Genomic DNA, 19814 nt, shown 5'->3' with positions numbered 1-19814 from the left:
TTTTAGAAATGTTTTTACATGTTTGATAGGGTAGCAATCTTTTTATGATTTTTGTATTACAAACTGCGTGTTGAACACGTATGTGAAAGATCAAAATTACATAAAAGCCTAACCGTTTCTTTATTTGACTTTGCAGATACTGCGCTTATATAGGTATAATATTTTTTTTAACGCGAGACATACATCATTATCTATTTTATCCTTTTCGTGCGCCGTTTTATGTTTCTCTTTTATCTTTTCTACTCGCTTATTTCTCTTGGCGAATGATTTTTTGATGTTTCTTTTACCTTTAGAGATATCAAGCTGTCAATATCGGACTCATCACAGAGTCGAATTTGCGTTCACGATTTATACCGAGTTGGCAATCAATCAGCATTGTAGAAAAACGACATCAATGCCTGCGATATGTCTACAATTTTTTTTACGAAGAATCGTTCTTGTTTCGTACGTGATATTTTATTTGTTTTTATTATATCTATATATTATTATTCGCTAAATGTCACATATTTAAAAATAATATTTTTAAATTAACATTGCGGCAAAATTTTAGCCGTTAAATTTTAGCTCGTTAGCATTGTGAAATTGGGAAGTAGCTAAATAAAATCAGGCAGCAGTTTTGTTTGCTTATAAAATTTCTAAATATTTAAAATCATTACTATCTGCATATTTTCATTTATTTTATTATCAAGGCAGAGAAACAGTAACGTTGACTTACGGCTATTTCTTTTTTATTTGCCATCTGTAAATATAAAAGGGATAATTGAATGTAGGCGAGATGATTTCATGAGTTTTTGCATCATTTAATCAATAATCTCACTTTCTTCATTTCTGTGTTTTTTTTTAACATTATCACATTTATATTTAAGCAAGAATACACTATCATCGTTACTTTTTTTGGAAGAGAGGTAATGATTATAATTTTTTTATCTGTAACGGAAACATTATTACATTTTATAGTAATGGTAACGAATTTAGCCGCTACTTTTATCATTATTTTAAATCCCTGTTATCTTTATTATATTTAATAGGTTGCATTAGTTTTGATTGGATACAAATATTTTACTTAAATAGAAATTCAAATATTGAAAAATATTAAAAATAATATTCAATAAAAATTTTTAATAAAATTTGCGTTTGTGAATTACAATCTAAATTCCTAAAATAAGTATTATATATAAATAAAAAGTATTATATAAAAATAAAAATATTAATGTAAAAAATTATAAAAAATTTATTAAATAAGTTTAATTTAAAGAAAAGTTTGCTACAGACAATCTTAGGTTTAAAGATTTAATATATCGTATTTAATTTAGATTATCAAGTAATGCAATTTTTAAATTTAATATCTTGCTTTAGTATTACAAAAAAAGTTATTACTTTCTAATAAGGAAACACAGGAAAGTGTTGCCGTCTGATTTTGAGAAACTTGTGTGTTATAATTTAGACCAAATTAAAGAACACGTATTCTTTATACGCACTTTTACGGAATGAAACCTTTCTGAAGGAAATTAATTATTTTCTTTTGAAGAGTAAATATCGTCGAAACTATAAAAAATAGAAAAAATGTTTAAATAAAAGTGGAATAGTTTTAAGAGTACTTTTACAACAATGATAAAAAAATTTTTCAAGTTTTTTCATCTTTTATGAACACAAATTTTTATTAAAAAAATATTTTACCAATATAAAATACTCTTGAAATAATTCAACTTTTATTAAAAATTTTTTTCCATCTCTTATTGTTTCGACGATATTTGCTTCAAAAGAAAATAACTTTTTTTCAAAGGGATGTTTCACTCTCTAACAAGATTAAATCATTCAACTGAAAGAACACATGCGTGTATATAAACACATATAAAAGAATAGTCTATACATTTTTGTGTGAACTACATCATGTTAAAAGCTCCCATGATAAAACTTGGAGGACCCTTTTCTGTGTTTTCTTATATATATATAAGTATAACAGTTATTTTGTTAAATTAGTAACGAATGACATAATGAATTACTTTTTATATTGTTACTTTTAAAAAGTAACAATAATAATATTATTTTTGTAGAGTAACGTTTCAATCCTGTATAGGTATTTAAGAGCATATTGTGAATACATACATGAGGGATAATTATATTCGTCGTATTTGCAATAATGTTAACGTACACACGATGGCGTTGAGGGTGATGGGGTTGAATAGAGGATAGTGGCAACGGTATTGGCGATACGTGGTCGGCATTACGTAACGAGAGCCGGTTCGCGATCGGGGATTTTGTGGCATACGGACATCCCAGCGAACGGACGACGTGAGTGAACGAACCGCCGCACATGCACCGCGAATGCGCTTGCGATACAATTTGCGCGATATTCTCTCCACTGGCTTGCCAGTGATTCCCTACTCGTACCTCCATATACATACATGCACGAATTTTGTGCGTGTGTCACGTCGAAGTGTCGCGTCGAGATAACTCTCGATCCTGATGTTAACGTAGAAAGACAGCAGTCCTTTTTTTTATTGCATGCGAATAGTGACCTAATATTCGTCAATGAATGGATATATACATACTTGATTCAGAAGATTTGTGAAAATAGATATTTGTAATAGCTTCCAAATATAAAGAGTGGTCGCTATTAAAATTTTAAGTTCTTGGAATTTCTTGCAATCTTTTTTTATATATTGGTATCATTCTGTCGTTTAAAAATAACGTATTGATTATCGGATAAAATTATCATTAAAACAAAAGATATATTTTGCTCTATAAAAAATAATTACAAAACATAAGAGAAGAATTTAGATTTTTTTTTTACAAAATTGGAGATGTTACACAAAATTAAACTGTTAAACCAAAACAAACAGAAACTTTATAAACTCTGTAAAAATACTCGATATTTTTTATAGCTTTTTTTTGAAGGAATTATTTTATCATGTATAATTAGATTTGTTTTTACGTGGACTAATTCAATTTGCGATACATTAATTTTAATGTGCCTTATTTCTGAATCGAGCGATTTAATCTTTGACGAGTGTCTCTTTTTTTCGATTATTGATCACAGAGTCCTAAATATGTACTTCCGACATTCCGCGGAGAATGGTGGCGTCCGAAAACATGCACGAAACTTAGAAATTGACTTTTTCAACTTGTACCTATCTTCTCCACCCCCGTTTCTCTCACGTTAAATCTTAACTTGGCTGTGCGCGATGACAACTTACAAGACTATGCAGTATGCACCCGCTGGGAACATCCGCGTATGTCGCGTATAGGGTATAGCTATAGCGATAACCCGCAGGTCACCATGAGACATTCTTCAGCGGTTTGATTTAGTGGCCCTCTCAAAGTACCCCGCCAGCTCTCTGCTCGCTTATCTAGCGCTGTTCAGAACGCTTGTACCTCGGCCACCGTGCGTTCTACACCCTCGTTGCAATACACGTCTGTGCCTGCAGTTTACTACCACGAAACGAATCGGAAGTGTGGCGGAAGTACGCGCGCGCGCACGAACGATCTAAAGGCGCGTACAAACTGTGCAAACCGCACGGTTCGCAAGCGAAGGATAAGTTTGTGCAGACGTGTTCCCAGTTGTACAGAAACACACACATTGCACAGAACACACACGGTTTGATAACACGTTCTCTAACCTGAATGTATTTCGGAATTACCTTTTCCTCGTTTCTCTCCTTTCAAACACTGACCAAATGCTACTATTTGGCTAACCATTGATCAAACGATCGCAAAGAGAATTCGGTAACAGTTGATGAAAAGAATTTGGTAGCGATATTTGGGTTAAAGGTGACCATTTACACGTAGTTTTAATGGCACAGAGAGACGACACACATTAATTAATTTAAAAGATATTTATTTAAAGATATTCATTTAAAGAATGCATTTGTCTATTCGACATTATATAATAATTTCAGAATAAATTATTTCAAAACCAAATTGTTTGATAATATTTTTACTGAGTATTAAGTTCTCACATTTTATCTCACATTTCTAATCATGAGAGTAGATATGGAAATGATTAAAATGAGAATTAGTTGAAAGTGAAATCTCGTTTGTAGATTAATTTAGATGAACATCTCACTTATACGATTTAGCGCACGCTAGAGCAATATTTGATTTAGTTTGCAGTGTGTGCACGCGCCTTAACGTGAGCTTGTTGCAGACACGGGATGATGAATCGCTCGCTCTATCTTTTCTTTAGATCTTATGACTCCGCTCTGTGACGTACTGAATCCCGCGCCTCGGGCTCGATAAATAAAGTGGATTTAAGTACGCCATCAAAGCGCGTTCAGCTCCCTGAAAGAAATCATCTTGATGTTACAATTAAGTTCACTGCAGTTATCGTCTGCTGTCAGCTTTCTCCGCCCCGTACACGTTCGCGAGATCCTTATAAAAGTTAGTCACGCTGAAAACGGCGTGGATCAGCTTTCAAAAATACACGAGAATGTATGAAAGTGTGTACAGAGTAAAAGAGATTCTGCTATAGGATATCCCGTTCCTTACCGTATTAATTTTTAATGACAGACGTCCCTTTGGCGTACTTGATGTCAATTTTTCTTCCCGACTATATAAGATGACAAAAAATGAAGCAGTCTTAAATCTGTAATTTCGTTAAGATCTATAAAAACTAATTAAATTTACAAATATAATTTTCACGTATAATTTACACAGTCAATCGATTTTACTGGATTAAATCTCAGCCTTTCTCGACAGCTATTACGTCCTTCACATCCTTCTCCCCAAGTGTCTTCGCGATTAACTAACTTTTAAATTAGAATTCCGTTCAGGCGAAGTCACGTCAAATTAAATGAAAGACCGTTTTGTTTTACGATACAATTGACGTCTTTCCGCGCATGGTTATACCGCTATTCTCTCGCAGAATGCGCCGTATGTTCCGTACAGGACATTTTGTCCTGACATTTCCGTTCAGGCTTGTAACAGGTCCCACTCGCTCGCTCACTCGCTCGTTCGCGCACCTCGGCTGGCATATCTATTCCACCGTTTGGTCCTAAGGGCGCTACGAGTCCCAGAGTATTAATAAATTGCGCTGTATTGTGCTACGCTCTATGTCGGTAGACATTCCCACCTCCGCTTCCTGTACCACCATCACCACTCGTTCTCATCCGTTTTCTCGTCTTTTTACTCCCACCCGCGCGCAGCTGCCGCGACGAGTATCTCCCATCGGGATTACCGGCGACGCGTTGGAGAACGCGAGCGAGAACGCGACGGCACTATCGCTTCCAGAAAAGCTACCGGATGGATTTAAGGGATTTAAGGAAGATCGCCAAGGTCGACGCGAATCGAGGATTTGGCTAATGCTGCGAGTGGTACACGATTCTACGACTCGAAAGAAACGTCGGTCATCGCCATTGAAACTTGGCTTTTCAACGAAAATCGATTTATCCTGATTCCATTTGGTTTCGCTATCGAGAACTATGTCATGAAAATCTCGATTTTCGAAGATCGTTAAGCATTGATTTTATTTTATTTTATTTTATTTTTTATTCACGCTGATCTCGTATGTGATTTTTAACTGATGTCGCCTGCAGTCGTTCAGACTGAATTATTTCAAGTTGGGCGGATTTGTTCACAATGGAACACTACAAAAGCGGCGATGATCTGAAGATTCACGCGGTAGTTTCTACGCTAATCGCGCCGGAAACGAATCAGTCCAATTCGCCACCGTCTTCCTGGCTTTATTGCACCGCCTTCCAGCTGGAAACTGGAAGTAAGGCGTTAATGGAGCGGATGACATAGAGCCAGAGAAGCAGGTCGGAGAGGGACTATCACTCACGCGACTGGTAACAAACGCACGGGAAAATTCTCTTCTGTAGAGTCTCCAAGTCTCTACGATGGTGGAGCGAGAGATCGCGTCAAAGTTGGGCGCTTCGTCATTTTTAGTAGCGACGACGTGACCTCGCGTTTACGTCGTCATCTTCATGAAGAAAGTCGATCGCCAGTAATATCTATAGGAGGAAGTCCATTTATCCGGGAATTCAACGTTTCGAAAAGAAAAAACTTATAAGAACGTATATTTTAGAATTATTAAGAAAAAATATTATATGTGTATTGTAATAAAGTATGTAAATTTACATAAATAATAATTTGTAAAAATCAATGGATAGTGGAAAAATTGTAATTGTGCGTTTTTCAAAAATTTACTCTTGTAATTGTAATTTTACACGTAATTTTTTTCATTACAACCATAGAGATTTTATGATGAATTTTTGTTAAAAATAATAAAAAATTACTATTACATAAATTTATTAATTAACCGAATTTATATTTCTATATCATAAATTATTGTCAATAAATTTATTAACTGTTTATTTTACAATTATACAAATTGCGTAATAAATTTGTATAATCGTAAAATAAACAGTTAATAGATTTATTGACCAAACAGAATTTTGCAAGTATATGAACGGAGATGTATTTTGTAGGATACATGGTCGAATTTAAGATTAAATATTATTGGCAGCATCTTGTTTCCGTGACCGCGAAATAATTGGGAATATTATCAAAATTCCGCATGGTTGAGCGAGAATTTCAACGGACGCCGTTCGGCCGCACTTCGGAAGGAAGAAGCCCTCAAGCTAGTCCTTGACCCGCCCTTGTGAAATTTGCGTCATAAAGCCAACGAGCGTGCCGCGCACAAGTTAGACGTAAAATTGTTGGCGGAATACGGAAATATGCGAATGGGCCTTCCGGCGTCGTCGCCAGCCGAGAGTTATATAATACCCGCTAGTGAAGCTGGCGAGGCATGCTCCATCACGTCCGCGAAATATCTTCGAGAAATAGCGATAGTCTCATCGTATCTCCTTCCGCGCCTCACTCTTTGTTGGCTACGTAGTATAACTTGAAATCGGCATTCACGCGAACATTTTTTGCTCAGTTGATTCTTGACGCATAAAAATGTTTAAAATTTATGGCTCGAAATCCACAAGTTATAAACGATTAAAAATGAGTTGATTCCTGTAAAGTACATCTAAAAAAAGTTAATAGTAAACAACATTTTAACCTTCTTAATCTGTAAAATAAAAATAACTTAATTTACATTTGTTGATTGACTGATATATAAAATTTGATAAAATGTAATATTACGAAGAAAATATTAAATAAAAAAAAAGCGTAACAATTTTTAAGCTTCTGAAGTATTGCTTTATTATGAAGTAAGGAGCAAGTTCACAGTTTTTCAAGTAAACGCACATGATATACATCGTTATGTTTCTGAAGAGGTAAAAATGGCTAAAGTGAAAGAACTAGGGCAAGTAATCCTCTTTCACACGAAAGATAACTCGAGATTGAGAGGAGCAAGTGATGCACTTTGCCACTCTTGGGCTACTTAGATCCTCAAGAAGTCCGGAGAATGTCGAAGAGTAGTTGTCTCGAGATCACCGTGAAATTTCGGGTAAAGCTCGATGATAAAATAAAGCACGCTCTCCCTTCTTTTTTTTTGCAAATCGCGCCCGAGTTCCTTGCGAATTGCTCTTCAATTTTCGAATCGCGGCTCCGGAAGGCAGACGCCGTGGAAGAATTTCAAGTAGGCGACACGTGTAAAGCATCGGTGGCGCAAAAACAGCTTCGGGAAGTGATTCTACTTCGCGGTGCGATGCAGTTTTGGTTGATTCCCGTTCCGGCTAAGTTCCGGAAACTTCGCTGGCGAAAGTTGGGCCGTTTCGAAAGCATGGGTTCTTACGACTTCCTCTGAAAGTGTCGGATCATATCAGAGTAATGTGGAAAAGTGTGCTTGTGAATCATAGACACATGCTGTTGTTTGCACAAAACATTACATCATACAATTTATTTAGTATTGTAAAAAAGTACTCTGTAAACGCAGAGTAAGAAAAGCATAATATCGTATATCAGGTCTAGTTTCTTAATTTAATTCAAATTTATTTAAATTTAATTTTTAAATTGCAAATTCAGTTACCTTTTTTAAAGCTAGTTAATTATTTTAAAAGGTATACTCGTATAAGAGAATACATATGTATACATAAATAGAAATGTATACTGTAAAAAGTTTTCTATGTAAATAGAAAAGAATAATTTCTTTAACTTTTTATTATTAGAATATTGATATCGAATGAATGAAGCAATGATATGTTCAGTATTACACACACAGTCCTTAATATTTCCTATTTTTCATTTTATTAATTGGATAAGTATCTATAATAGTAATTAATTAATTACCAGATACATTAATTAATTCACTTTAAATAACAGACGAATGATTGGAGTAGCTTATTAATTATTTTTGGTATACGATATTATTAGAGCATGACTGCGCTTAGAATTATCGACAAACACTTCTATCGACCAAACTGAAACGTCGCTACTCTATAACGACGCGTAATGTCGCACTGTACATATAGATATAATTATAAGCGTCTGGCGTTCAATAAGCTGCCAATTATCTCTAATGGATCGCGTTAAACTTCTAAAATGAGAGGCAATGTTGCAAGCGCCGTCGTGCGTGTCGTTCATTAATGTTAATTTTCGATTCGGTAATCTCTGCTCGCTGAATTCAAAAACAGAAGCCTTTGATACTGATGTCGACAAACAATACTTGAAAAATCAGTTATTGATGCTGTTCTCTCGTTACTATAATTTTATCGTTATTAATATAATGAAAGAGTTTCTATCCAATTTATCCTTAATATTATTAATGTTAATGAAACATGGTATGAGGAAATCATAAATAATTGTACTAATAAATATTATCTGAAAATTATGAAGTATAGTTTTCAATTATTTATCTTGGAATTTGTATCAATTTTAGTTCTTCATTATTATTTTATGCTAATTGATAAAAATTTTTGGACAAATTAGATTTCTCTCATGCTTATTCACGATGATTACATTATCTATCATGAGCGAAAGTGTTGGGGGAAACATTTATCGTCTGCAGAAAATACGATGAATGTAGACGAGATTTAGCAAGTTCCGCCATATAATTCAGGAACGACATTTCGAGAGTTACTGCCAAACTTGTGAGTCGAAACGATATCGAGTCGCAAGACCATCGAAATGCCATCGAAGAGTCGCAAGAGGGAGACTTGTGAGCACCCTCTTGCCTCTTCATGTTTACGTCTTCTGCACGAGGACGCGGTGCCAGTCCTCTCAAGCCACACTCAAATTATGACAATAAAAGTGCTTTATTTCTCGGTTTCAGATCGGTGCCCTGAAGAATTATTACCTCTTCTCTCACAAGCGATTACACAAGAGATCCCTCACTGCAAGCGAACCACATCACAAGGCGCTCAGGGATGAACCGCGGGTAAGTCGACGTGTTCTTGTTTCTGCGCTAATTAAGAGACATTAATTACGAGATGCACACGGGAACGAGATTTGATTCATACTCAAAGAGTAAGACGTAATGTTTGAGAGCCATGGTAGATTTATTCCAGGTCTGTGAAATGAAAGAAAAATTTAATTAGCTTTAGTCACGGTATTAAGGATTTTGCTTTTACAAAAAAAAAAATTATATTTAAAATTAAATTTGCGTGTGAAGAGCGAAATAACGGAGTTGTGTGCAGTCATAAGAGACAGAAATAAATATAATTAGAATAAGATAATTATAATCACAAGCAGTGTATACTTCTTTCATATATACAAACACATTTTATAAATTTATTGGACAGTCGACATGTTAACGAACCGATTGTAACGATTGTTCGGACAGAAAATTCATTGCTATAAGCGCTATTAAATCACTTGATAAAACTTGAACTCTTCACGATCGGTCAGCGTAAAAGCGACGTGCATTTCGACAAACAGCTTAATTGACCAAGTCCGTTTAAAGCACGTTAACGATCGCAAGAAATACGTGTTCTGGCTAGTGAACTGAATGTTTGGCTGAAAGAAGCCCCAGAATAAAATTATGAATTAAGGCTTTTGAAAGGACGAAAATAATTTTCTAAAAATAAAATTTACCATCATCGATTTTTAACAAATTGGTTAAAAACATTTTTATATTAATTTTTCTTTAATAATTTTAACTTCATGAAATTGTTGTAATCGCGCCATCTTTTATCTTATCGAAAAAAATACTTTTTTATTTTTGCGACAAAACTGAGAGAGAAAGAAAGATATTTACAAAGTCTGGAAAATGTCAATAGGATCAAAAGGCTAGAAAGGATATGAGTTCTGTACTGAGATGTTTTGAAAACAAGCTGTGCAATATATGTATATTACGTAAATAATAAAGTCCCATCATAAAAATGTTACATTTTTTCTCAGTATGTACCATAACCCTTGCGTTTTCAAAAAATCATTCTCCCGTTTGCATGTAGTTTTTTTATAGTTAAATATTCTGTCACGCAGTGACAGAATATTCAACGGTAACGGTATATCTCACAAAGGATCGCAAAATGTGTCTTCCTTTTTTTTTTTGATTGACCAGAAACGTGTTTTTGTTCGGTTCTAGTCTAAATTTTAGCGTTGTGGTAAAAAACGTTGAGTTTTAACTATGAAAAAAATCACAGTCAAGGATAGAAATTATTTTGCAACTGTAAAGCAAGAAACACTTTTTTACGGCATACGTAAAGAACGATTTTGTTGAAATACTTAAAAATTCAGCTAGATCCACATGAAAATAATTATATTGGATTATTTTTTAATATTATATTGTACGCTCAAACTGGCTGTTTAAATGTCAATACTTTTTATGCAGGATTATCACGTTTAAACACATTCTCTCTACATAATTATTTTAATAATCCAATATAATTATTTTCAGGTCAGTATCTGGCCTAATTTTTTTAGATTTTTTTCCGTGTAGTAAAATGTTTTTAACATTTAATTCAGGATTATAACATATATATTTTTTCCGCAGATGTTATTTTTTTTTTTTGTGAAAAAGACGGCATAATTTACGTGCATTATTATTCAGCGGTATTAAATCATAAATCCGTCGTAGCCATAAATAGTTTATGAAATTCCATTCTTATACCTGTAGATTTTTTTCGAATTTTTCACTATAATATCACTTTAGTAGTCGCGCGGGAAATACCTGGTGGTCGCTTTAAGTGCACTCTTGGTGAAGCCTCGTCGTCCCTTCTCTCACGAGGACGTAGCAAAATATCTCACTGTTTCGAGAGACAATATTGTCGTCGCCGCGTTTTCCGCCATTGTCCTCGTCTCGATAAGCTCCTTCTCGCGGGTGAAAATTACGAAGTGGAAGGGTAGACGAAGTGGTCGGAAAAATATCATGTCGAAGAGAGAAAGAGAGAAAGAAACAGAAATACAGTTCTTTATATGCGAGGGATCGCGATATAGCATTAATTATGAATTACTCGTGGGGAACACGTTATCGTGAAGAAAATGCCATTTGCACGGGACGAACGTGCGGGGGTAACTTCCGCGCGAGATACATTTTTTTCCGAACGCGCCGCGCTCAGAGATCGCCGGGATTTATGGCTGGCAAAGTCACGGATACGTGACCGGAAAATCTCTCTCGTTTTCCCGACGATCGTGACTGGCTGCTTATTAATTGTGCAGCACGCTTAGTTAACCGCTTAATTGTTCGCTAAAAAATGGACGATCAATGTTTCATTTTATTGCTTATTTTTATATTTTGATGAAAAAATATCATGTTCATATGGATGCAAACGAAACTTATTGCGAATGAAAAAGAATTATTAACACCTTATTTCTTTCACTAATTTTTTTTTATTATGTTTGAAAAAGCATCGTACTACTTGAGAAATTGTTTTTTCGAGAAATTGAGGAAGATATGTATACATAAAAAAATTCTTCACATAATTTTAGTCTGAATTTTACAACTTTTTTCATCGAGATTATTACACGGACTATTATTGAATTTGAAAATTAAAATTCCGCATAACTTTTATTAGATGGTTTGCTGTCAGAATAGTGATTAATGTCGGTATTTAAATTTTATTTAATTTTTTTTTCTAAAGGAACAATTCAATATTTCACGTCTGATGAATCGATGATTAAATGGGTTATTTGATAATTTATTTGATCGCATATTTATGTTGATATGTATATCTACATGAAACATATAGTGTTTATTTTAATAAAAATTCATAAATATTGATAATTAAAATTAACTTAAACAATTACGAGGTAATTTCTATTTAATTAGCGATCATATTTAGTGACATTTTCTTTATTATTTGTGTATGTTTGTGAAATTTTGACTTTTATCTATAACTGTTTATAATTCATGAGAGAATACGGCAACATCTGCTACTATTCGATTTCACGACTGCCATAATCGTTTGATTTTAAGAGACTTTTAACATGTTCAATAATCGATATGGAGCAGCACATGTACCAAATTTCCTATCTTATACTCATTGTGTTAGTTTGAAAATTCGGAAATTTCTGCATTGGCGCGCGCCTTCAATACGACCGTGAAACTAACTTGATTAATCCTGGCGTATTTGGAGCCTCGCCAAAATTGCGTGAGGATCGTGAATCTGTCGACTGGGCATCGAATCGCATTGCGTGTCTGGGTCCAACACGAGGGTATGAATGAAGCGGGAGGAACGCGGCGCACGCTAAAATTAAAGCTCGTTCCCCGAGGCGTTTTTCGGTGATTGTTCGATTTATGACCCTCGATTGAGTCAATCTGTCCTGGTGAATTTTCCACGTCGCAGTGTCGCGATATACAGCCGTATATATAGCCGTCTAGCCAATCACACAATAGACAACAATGATGCTACGAGTAGTTGTTTATTTTTTAAAAATAAGGATAAAAGGATAATTTTATTTCACTAGCTTTCTCTCTTTCTCTCTCTCTCTTAATTAAATTTTTTCTATTTTTCAATTATCGATAAAATAATTCTTTGAAATAATATAAAATGTATTATAATAATCATTAAACATTTCATAAAAATACGAACGTCATAAATCTAGATTTGAATAATTTTGTAAAAATAAATATATAAAGATAATGATTAATTAGTTGACGTATATAGAAATAAATGCTTTCTCTCTTAATCCATTTAATATTTCTCGATATTAATTCTCAATACATATATTATAGAAATTATTATATTATTTATATTTAATTAAATTTCATATAAATTTTATCATGCATAATAATTTAAAATCACGCGTGATTAATAACTTTATCCAAAGACATTGAAGTTCCTTTCTTTTGATATAACCTGTTTATGATATTATTAACATGTGGATAAATAAATCGTCCAGCAAAATATCTGACTGATGACACTGATGAAATATTCCGGACACTTGGGAAAATTTGCGACCGTTATACTGGCTTACATTACCGTGTAATGTCGTGTGGAACTTAGTATAATGACGTGAGAGATAACAAAACGTATTCTGGCGGCTAATGGCTTTTAGGTCGGTTCGCCAAGTTATTCAAGTTTATAGCGCGATGACGTAGCTCGAAGTCGATCATAGAGCGATGTCGCAAGAAAGCTCGTTGCAGATCCGGCGTATGCTTTCGGTTGCAGGTGCACTGGTTTCAACAGCAGCATGAGAAGAAGCGCAAGAAGCGCGACTTTGACGCCGCGTCCTACGCGTTCGCCGATTATCAGCCCTTCTTCGGCGGTTTTGGTCCGCGTCCGCGACAAGCTGGCCTATTTCATCGCCAAAGAAACAGAGGCGTGCCACTTCAAAATCTGTTCACGGACCCGCTTTTCAAGGAACAGTGGTACTTGGTAAGTACATCTCGCCGCGCCACAAGATAAACTGCCGTGACAGAATACATGATGAGAATCGAAAGAATCTCTATACAGTATCTGAGTCACTCGACACTTCCGATTATTATTTCTTTCTCGAGAAGACTCTATCGATGATGTCAATTCAAAAAAATTTACACTATGCTGATTTTCCAAAATTCTCTGACGAAAGAAATATTAGTTGTTTGTATTAATTAAAAATTATAATTAATGTACTTAACGATCATATTTAAAAGACTACAAAAAATTGGAATCAATATTAAATAACTTGTGACATTATCAATTTAGGGTTATTTCAAGACCGAATCGTATAATAATCTGCGCGCAGTTTGCTTGAATTGAAAATTGTAAAAATGAAATAAAAGTAATAATAGAGAATGAAAATAATGATAAGAGTAATATTCCAGACTTGTTTACCATCATTTTTATTAGATAATGTCAATCTAAGGAGGAATCATAAATCTTCTTCAATTATTATGACATCTATAATCACATTATTTGTTTAATCATGACGTTGACATATTTTATTAATTAGAAAATTTGGACGCAGTCTGCATCTCAATTTTTAGTTACGATCGCATATCTTGCGATCAGTTAATTATTGCATATCTTGCGCTGTAATAACCGAGAAACGCGACGATGTTTTCATTGTGACTCGATGCACTTGAACAAGGTACATATCTTGGATCTAAAACGCTCGCATAACTCGCATAACTTGATTCACGTAATCGTGGATGAGTAAACAATTATCCTAATAATGGCTCGAGTCCCGTATAACAATCAATCAACGTGTTTGTTATCCGATTAGCGGCTGCAACTAATGCGATCTTATTGAGTGAGAGCTGTCGAATCGATTGACGGCCCGGGCCGGGCCTGAGATTATCGAAAACAACGCGCCAACATTGTTATAGACCTCTTCCACCTTGCGATCCTATTGGGCGGAACGTTATTGTTCCGTTCTAGCTTAATCGCTCTAACTCTTCAGCCTGATCATCCGCATTAAGCGCATCAGAGAGATCGAGATGTTTTATTATAATCATTATTTAAAACGTTTAAAAGAGATTATCTTTAATTCTGCATATTAAATTCTACATATTACGTTACAATTACGAGTTTTCAATTAAAATTTGTAATTAATTTGTACCTCCTATGTAAAAGATATATATCTATAAGAATGTCAATAGGAATTTTTTTATATTAAGATTACTTTGCGACGGTACAGAAGTTTTTTTTTGGAAAATCAGATTGATATTTAATAATTTTGATCTTTGATTTTAAGTCATCGTTTATTGGCTTTGTTGAATATTAGATAATTTCAAAATTTTTTAACGCCATAAAATCATTATACTTGATAGAATTCTATTATGTGCATTTTATGTTCTTTTCTCATTTCCAATTATAAATATGTATATATGAAATATATTTATATATCACTCTGAAGATGTTTTTTGCAATAAATTCTGTACGATTTTGATATGTTTGTTCGAATCATTATTAAATTTATGATTAATTTAATTTGTGATATTACTATTTCAGTTTTAATTGCGATTCAAATAACCGCGCAACTTAAGTAAATGAAAGATGTATTTAAAATTTCAGAAGTACTGTGAAGTTAACATCTAGCCTCGACCGTATTTTAATACTTCTTTACTTGTTTGATTTATTCCGGTCTAGTATAACTTATTAACGTTTATGTAATAAACATAAATAAAACACATAAATAAAAAATTAATAAAAATAAGAGAAAAATAAAAGATCTATGAACCAAGTGAAGTGTCGATTGCTTAAAATCGATTAAAATGTCAAACAAATGTTTTTATATTAAAAAACAAAACAATGGCATAATAACGAATAATATTGGAAAGATCGATAACAAACATTTTGTTTCCCTGTATCGAATTATTTTCAACATTATAATAAATTAAAAAATAAACATCTTAATGTATTAATCAACGAAAAAATATAAAATATTAATTTTTTAATGGTGAGATATTTTAGATAGAAACTGGATAAACGCGAGAAACTAAAAATTTCTGTATAAGAGCAGTAAATCTTGATGCATCGCGCGACCAGACTTGGTATACTTATTTCTCGCGCGACCAGTCGTGTCTTAATGGACCCACGTTGTGCTGTACACGCGTTTTCTTGCGAGAGCGTAAGCAGCTTATAACGTGCAGCCATGCCGTCTGGAACAGCAGCAGAATGGCGAGAAACAATGGAAACGGGTAGCTCTAGCTTTTGGCAGGTTCACCCAATATATCCGGCGCGGCAGAAACTTTTCTCTCTCTCTCTATTTTCCGACGCGTCGCCCGCCAGCGCGGCGTCTCGGCCTAAGTTACCGAGAAGTTCTCGATTATATCGAGTGTCCCGGCTTCTAGCTGTTCGGCTACTTTCATTGGCGAACGTCCGAGAAGGGAACATCCCGATTGCCTGTTCTTGCGAATGCTCCAGGCGATTACCGGAGGTAGTTACTTTGATTCTTAATTCCTTTACGAGAGGAAAATCTTATCTTTCGTTTTATCTTGAGTATACTTTGGCAGTATTTTAATTCGAGATGAAGAAATATAGAAACTCAAAGCTGAATATCAAAAAGTTGAGAAAGAAGATGGTAAAATTTTCGCTTTAAAGAAAGAAACTGCTCCAAATTGATCAAAGAATCAAAGATGAAAGAAAGTTGTGAAAACCTATATATTTATTCGCGATGCTGCATTATATAAGCCACTTTGTAAGTGAACGAGATTGAACGAACCGACAGCTGTAAAAACAAATGTAATTTCTTTTTCGATATGAGAAATAAACAAATTCAGTTTGTGCAACGGCGCACTTACAAAAATACATTCCGCACTTTCTCGAGCTCCTTTTTCCCTCGCTTATTCCGACGTGTATTGCAAGGAGAAAAGTCCACGTTTCTCGTTTTCTGACGTCGTGATTCGATGTGGCTACGGCATGGAAGCAGGGAGCCTTAAAGAAACGCGGGATACGCGTATTACGATTTTGCATAATGGACGTAATATCGGATGATATGAAATTTGAGCAGCTCAGGCGAACGCCCGATATCTGGGGCCTCCTCTCTATTTGCAGAGAGCAATGCCCAAATATGCCGACTCTCGAAATTCGGGCTCGGAAACCGTGTATAAAAGCGCAGGATGCAGGCGTTTACGAGATGCCCGGAGCGTCGCCTGAAGCGCGATAGGAAACCAGGGCTTACGCAAGCTAATAAACTACCTATGATACTCCGTATGTGCAGATATATCATATCGATATCCTGTCTGCGAACACAGAAATAACTGAAAGCAAATTAATCAATGTAAATTTCTCATTGACATCTTCAATGAGATTCTAGTCTATATTCTTAACGTTTATTAGATATTTATCATTGCGTGTTTGAATATACGAGAATCTGTACGGTACGGTTAAAAAATATAATATCGATAATTGTGATAATTGTATTTGTGACAAACTACGATATTTAAGTGTATATTATTAATTTATCGAGATTATCGTAACGAAACAAAACGAGATAAAAGAAGAATAATAATAATAATTTGATATAAAAATTCACAGTAAATATATGATAAAAACTAAATATATATATTTTATATTTTAGCCTTATACTATTATAGATAAAATGATAATACAATAGAGGATTGAATCGACAATAGAGGATCGGGTAATAAAATTTAGGCGCGATCGGTAAAAAAAGAATTTGGAGATTAGATAAGCAAGAGATTTGCAATGAAAGATTAAATAAAATCTGTTAGAAATATAGTTACAAGATTCAAAAGCAAAAAAGTAGACAAACAACTTATAATTATATAAGGTATTCAAATTATATAAGAGGTATCAAATTATTATTGAAAAATTAATCCTTCTCTTAGATATCTAATCGCGAAATCTAATATTAACTTTTGATATTACTGATTTCTTTTTAGTATCAGAATTTCAAAATGATTTAAATTATTTTACGATATATCTTGTTATCAAATTTTGCAAAAATTCACAATAAAAGGAATAATAGGCTAGAATCGTTTCGAACGAGTTTTCTTTGTAATGCGTTTTTCTCTTTATATAAATATTCTCTTTATACTATACAAGTATAAGAGGGGTACTTCGAATTTTGTATTGTTAGATTTTTGTGTCTATGTCATCCCATGGAAGGAAACGACGTTTCGTCTAGCTCGCTTTTGTCGTAGAAGACGCTGGAGCAAAGAGTACCTCCGGATGAACCGGAGCAATCCCGTTTGTTGTAAACCCGACTCGGCCGTGGGCTTTTTTCTCTATTCTCTTTTTGTCGGGTCGACCGCACGCGTCGCGAGAGACAATGGGCCGCATTGTCTTTCTTCGAGCACAATATGCACCCACAATGTGTGCGCACGAACCCATCCTACCTCACCATTCGCTGTATACGCTGATGGGATTATGGCGTTCTTATACAGCACCCGTAAATTTGGCGTTTCTCGCCGGATAATTTAGCCTGTGTTCGTCTGAGAGAAAGAAACAACCGAGGGATCGATGGCGCACGTAATATAATAAAAAAAAACGGGACCAAGCAGAAATTTCTAGGTTTTTGTATAACAGTTGATACTCCAATATTTCAAGAAAATTAGTTTCAGAATATATAAAAGTTATTTTATTAAGAATAGTTTTTGAAATCTCTTTTAATATAATAAATAATGAAATAATGGTTATGGAAGTCAGGCGCGGGAGACGGTGGACAAATCAACAAAATCGATATTCAATAAAATTTGCTATAATGTCATATAAAAAATTTATTTGTACTCTTTTAATATATATATATATTTTTTTTTTAATTTATGTGATAGTTAAAGAATCGAACCTTTCGTGATTGTATTGTTATATGTGGAAATATTATGTCTTTTTATATTTTTATATAAATTTTTATTTTTATGATGTTATTTATTATTGTAATGTATGATGTATAGTATTATTTGTTTTTTTTTTTGCTTGTTTTGTGTATTGAAGTGTGGCATCACTTTTTTGTCGTTTCTGCGTTTCGCTTTCTGGTGGACATTGTAGCAGCAACATGTTGACGTCTCACCAATTGTATATCTATGTGTTCTTGTCTGTTTCAATCAATGAATTCATATACAATAAAAGATATCCTATTTTTAGGATTTTATAGGTGTTTGGTGTTATTTTGACCATTTTGGACATTCTCTTTAATGTCTTGGCAACAGTTAATCGATCGCGCCTAAATAAGGTATCATTATATTCGAAAGAACGCATTCTATAATCCTCCCAAGTTTATCAACGGAGATTAATTCACAGTCATCTTGTATAAAATATGTGAAACAATTTTGAAAGAAGTCAAATTATTTTCTTAATTTTGAACAATAATTTTTAACTTATTGCTCGAAAATTTAATTATGTAAACAACAAACAATTGTCAATTTGAATAGTATATATAAGTACTATATGCTGCAATAAACTACAACTGCGAACAATATATTTTTTGCTCTATATATATGTATATATATATATATATATAGAACTGTGAAATATCGAACATGATCTTTTTCTATGTTTTTTTATCTTGGCAAAAATTTTTATTACAGCGACGTGAGGTGGCTGGAATGATTTCCATGCTCTTCATCAAACCGTATCGACAACAGTCGATACGGTTTGATATTGACAATTTCTGTATCCACGAGTTGGAACAGCGATAGCTACGACAAGCAGTTCGGTAACGTTGCACCTATGTTTGGACCACGTTTCCTCCTTTCCGAGCTATCGAGTTCTGATCCCGTTGCATTCTCAACGCATACCGTGTTCTCGCGCTTTGTCTCTCCTTGATCTGCTCGTAGCGCCAAAATCTCCGCACAGATAAGCGCTGACACGGACGACGGGCACGCGTCGATGCCATCGGGTCTTCCTCACGGGCGAGCACGACAATGCGCAATCTAGTTAATGGAATTGCAGCTGGAACGGAGCCGGCATCGTGCGACGCACCCGAACCCGAATGGCCGAGTAAAAAAGCAACAGCGGGAAAGGTGCATCGACACGGAGATTGGCACATTCCCCGCAATTTCCCGTCGCTATATTCTCGCGACGAGAGCACGTGCCGTCCTACTCTTCTGATCATGATGAGCTACGGGTGTAATGTACAAGAGCCGGGATCAAGAGAAA

General features: G+C 34.4%; 1 protein-coding gene across 5 annotated transcripts in view; it reads left to right on the top strand.

Annotated features, from left to right (window-relative positions):
- Nucleotides 1-19814, top strand: part of Fur2 (furin-like protease 2) — a 390070-nt gene that overhangs the window by 356044 nt on the left and 14212 nt on the right. For all 5 annotated transcript variants that reach the window (XM_087411225.1, XM_087411224.1, XM_087411227.1 and 2 more), the window contains exons 3-4: nucleotides 9161-9265; nucleotides 13440-13646. In XM_087411225.1, the coding sequence (XP_087267351.1) occupies nucleotides 9161-9265; nucleotides 13440-13646 (312 nt within the window). The remainder of the gene's footprint in view (nucleotides 1-9160; nucleotides 9266-13439; nucleotides 13647-19814) is intronic.

Source organism: Acromyrmex echinatior, chromosome 11 (genome assembly GCF_024713525.1).
Source record: "Acromyrmex echinatior isolate Ae372 chromosome 11, ASM2471352v2, whole genome shotgun sequence".
Classification (NCBI taxonomy): domain Eukaryota; kingdom Metazoa; phylum Arthropoda; class Insecta; order Hymenoptera; family Formicidae; genus Acromyrmex; species Acromyrmex echinatior.
Note: the sequence above shows the minus strand (reverse complement) of the source record. Positions and strands in the feature narration are given on the sequence as shown.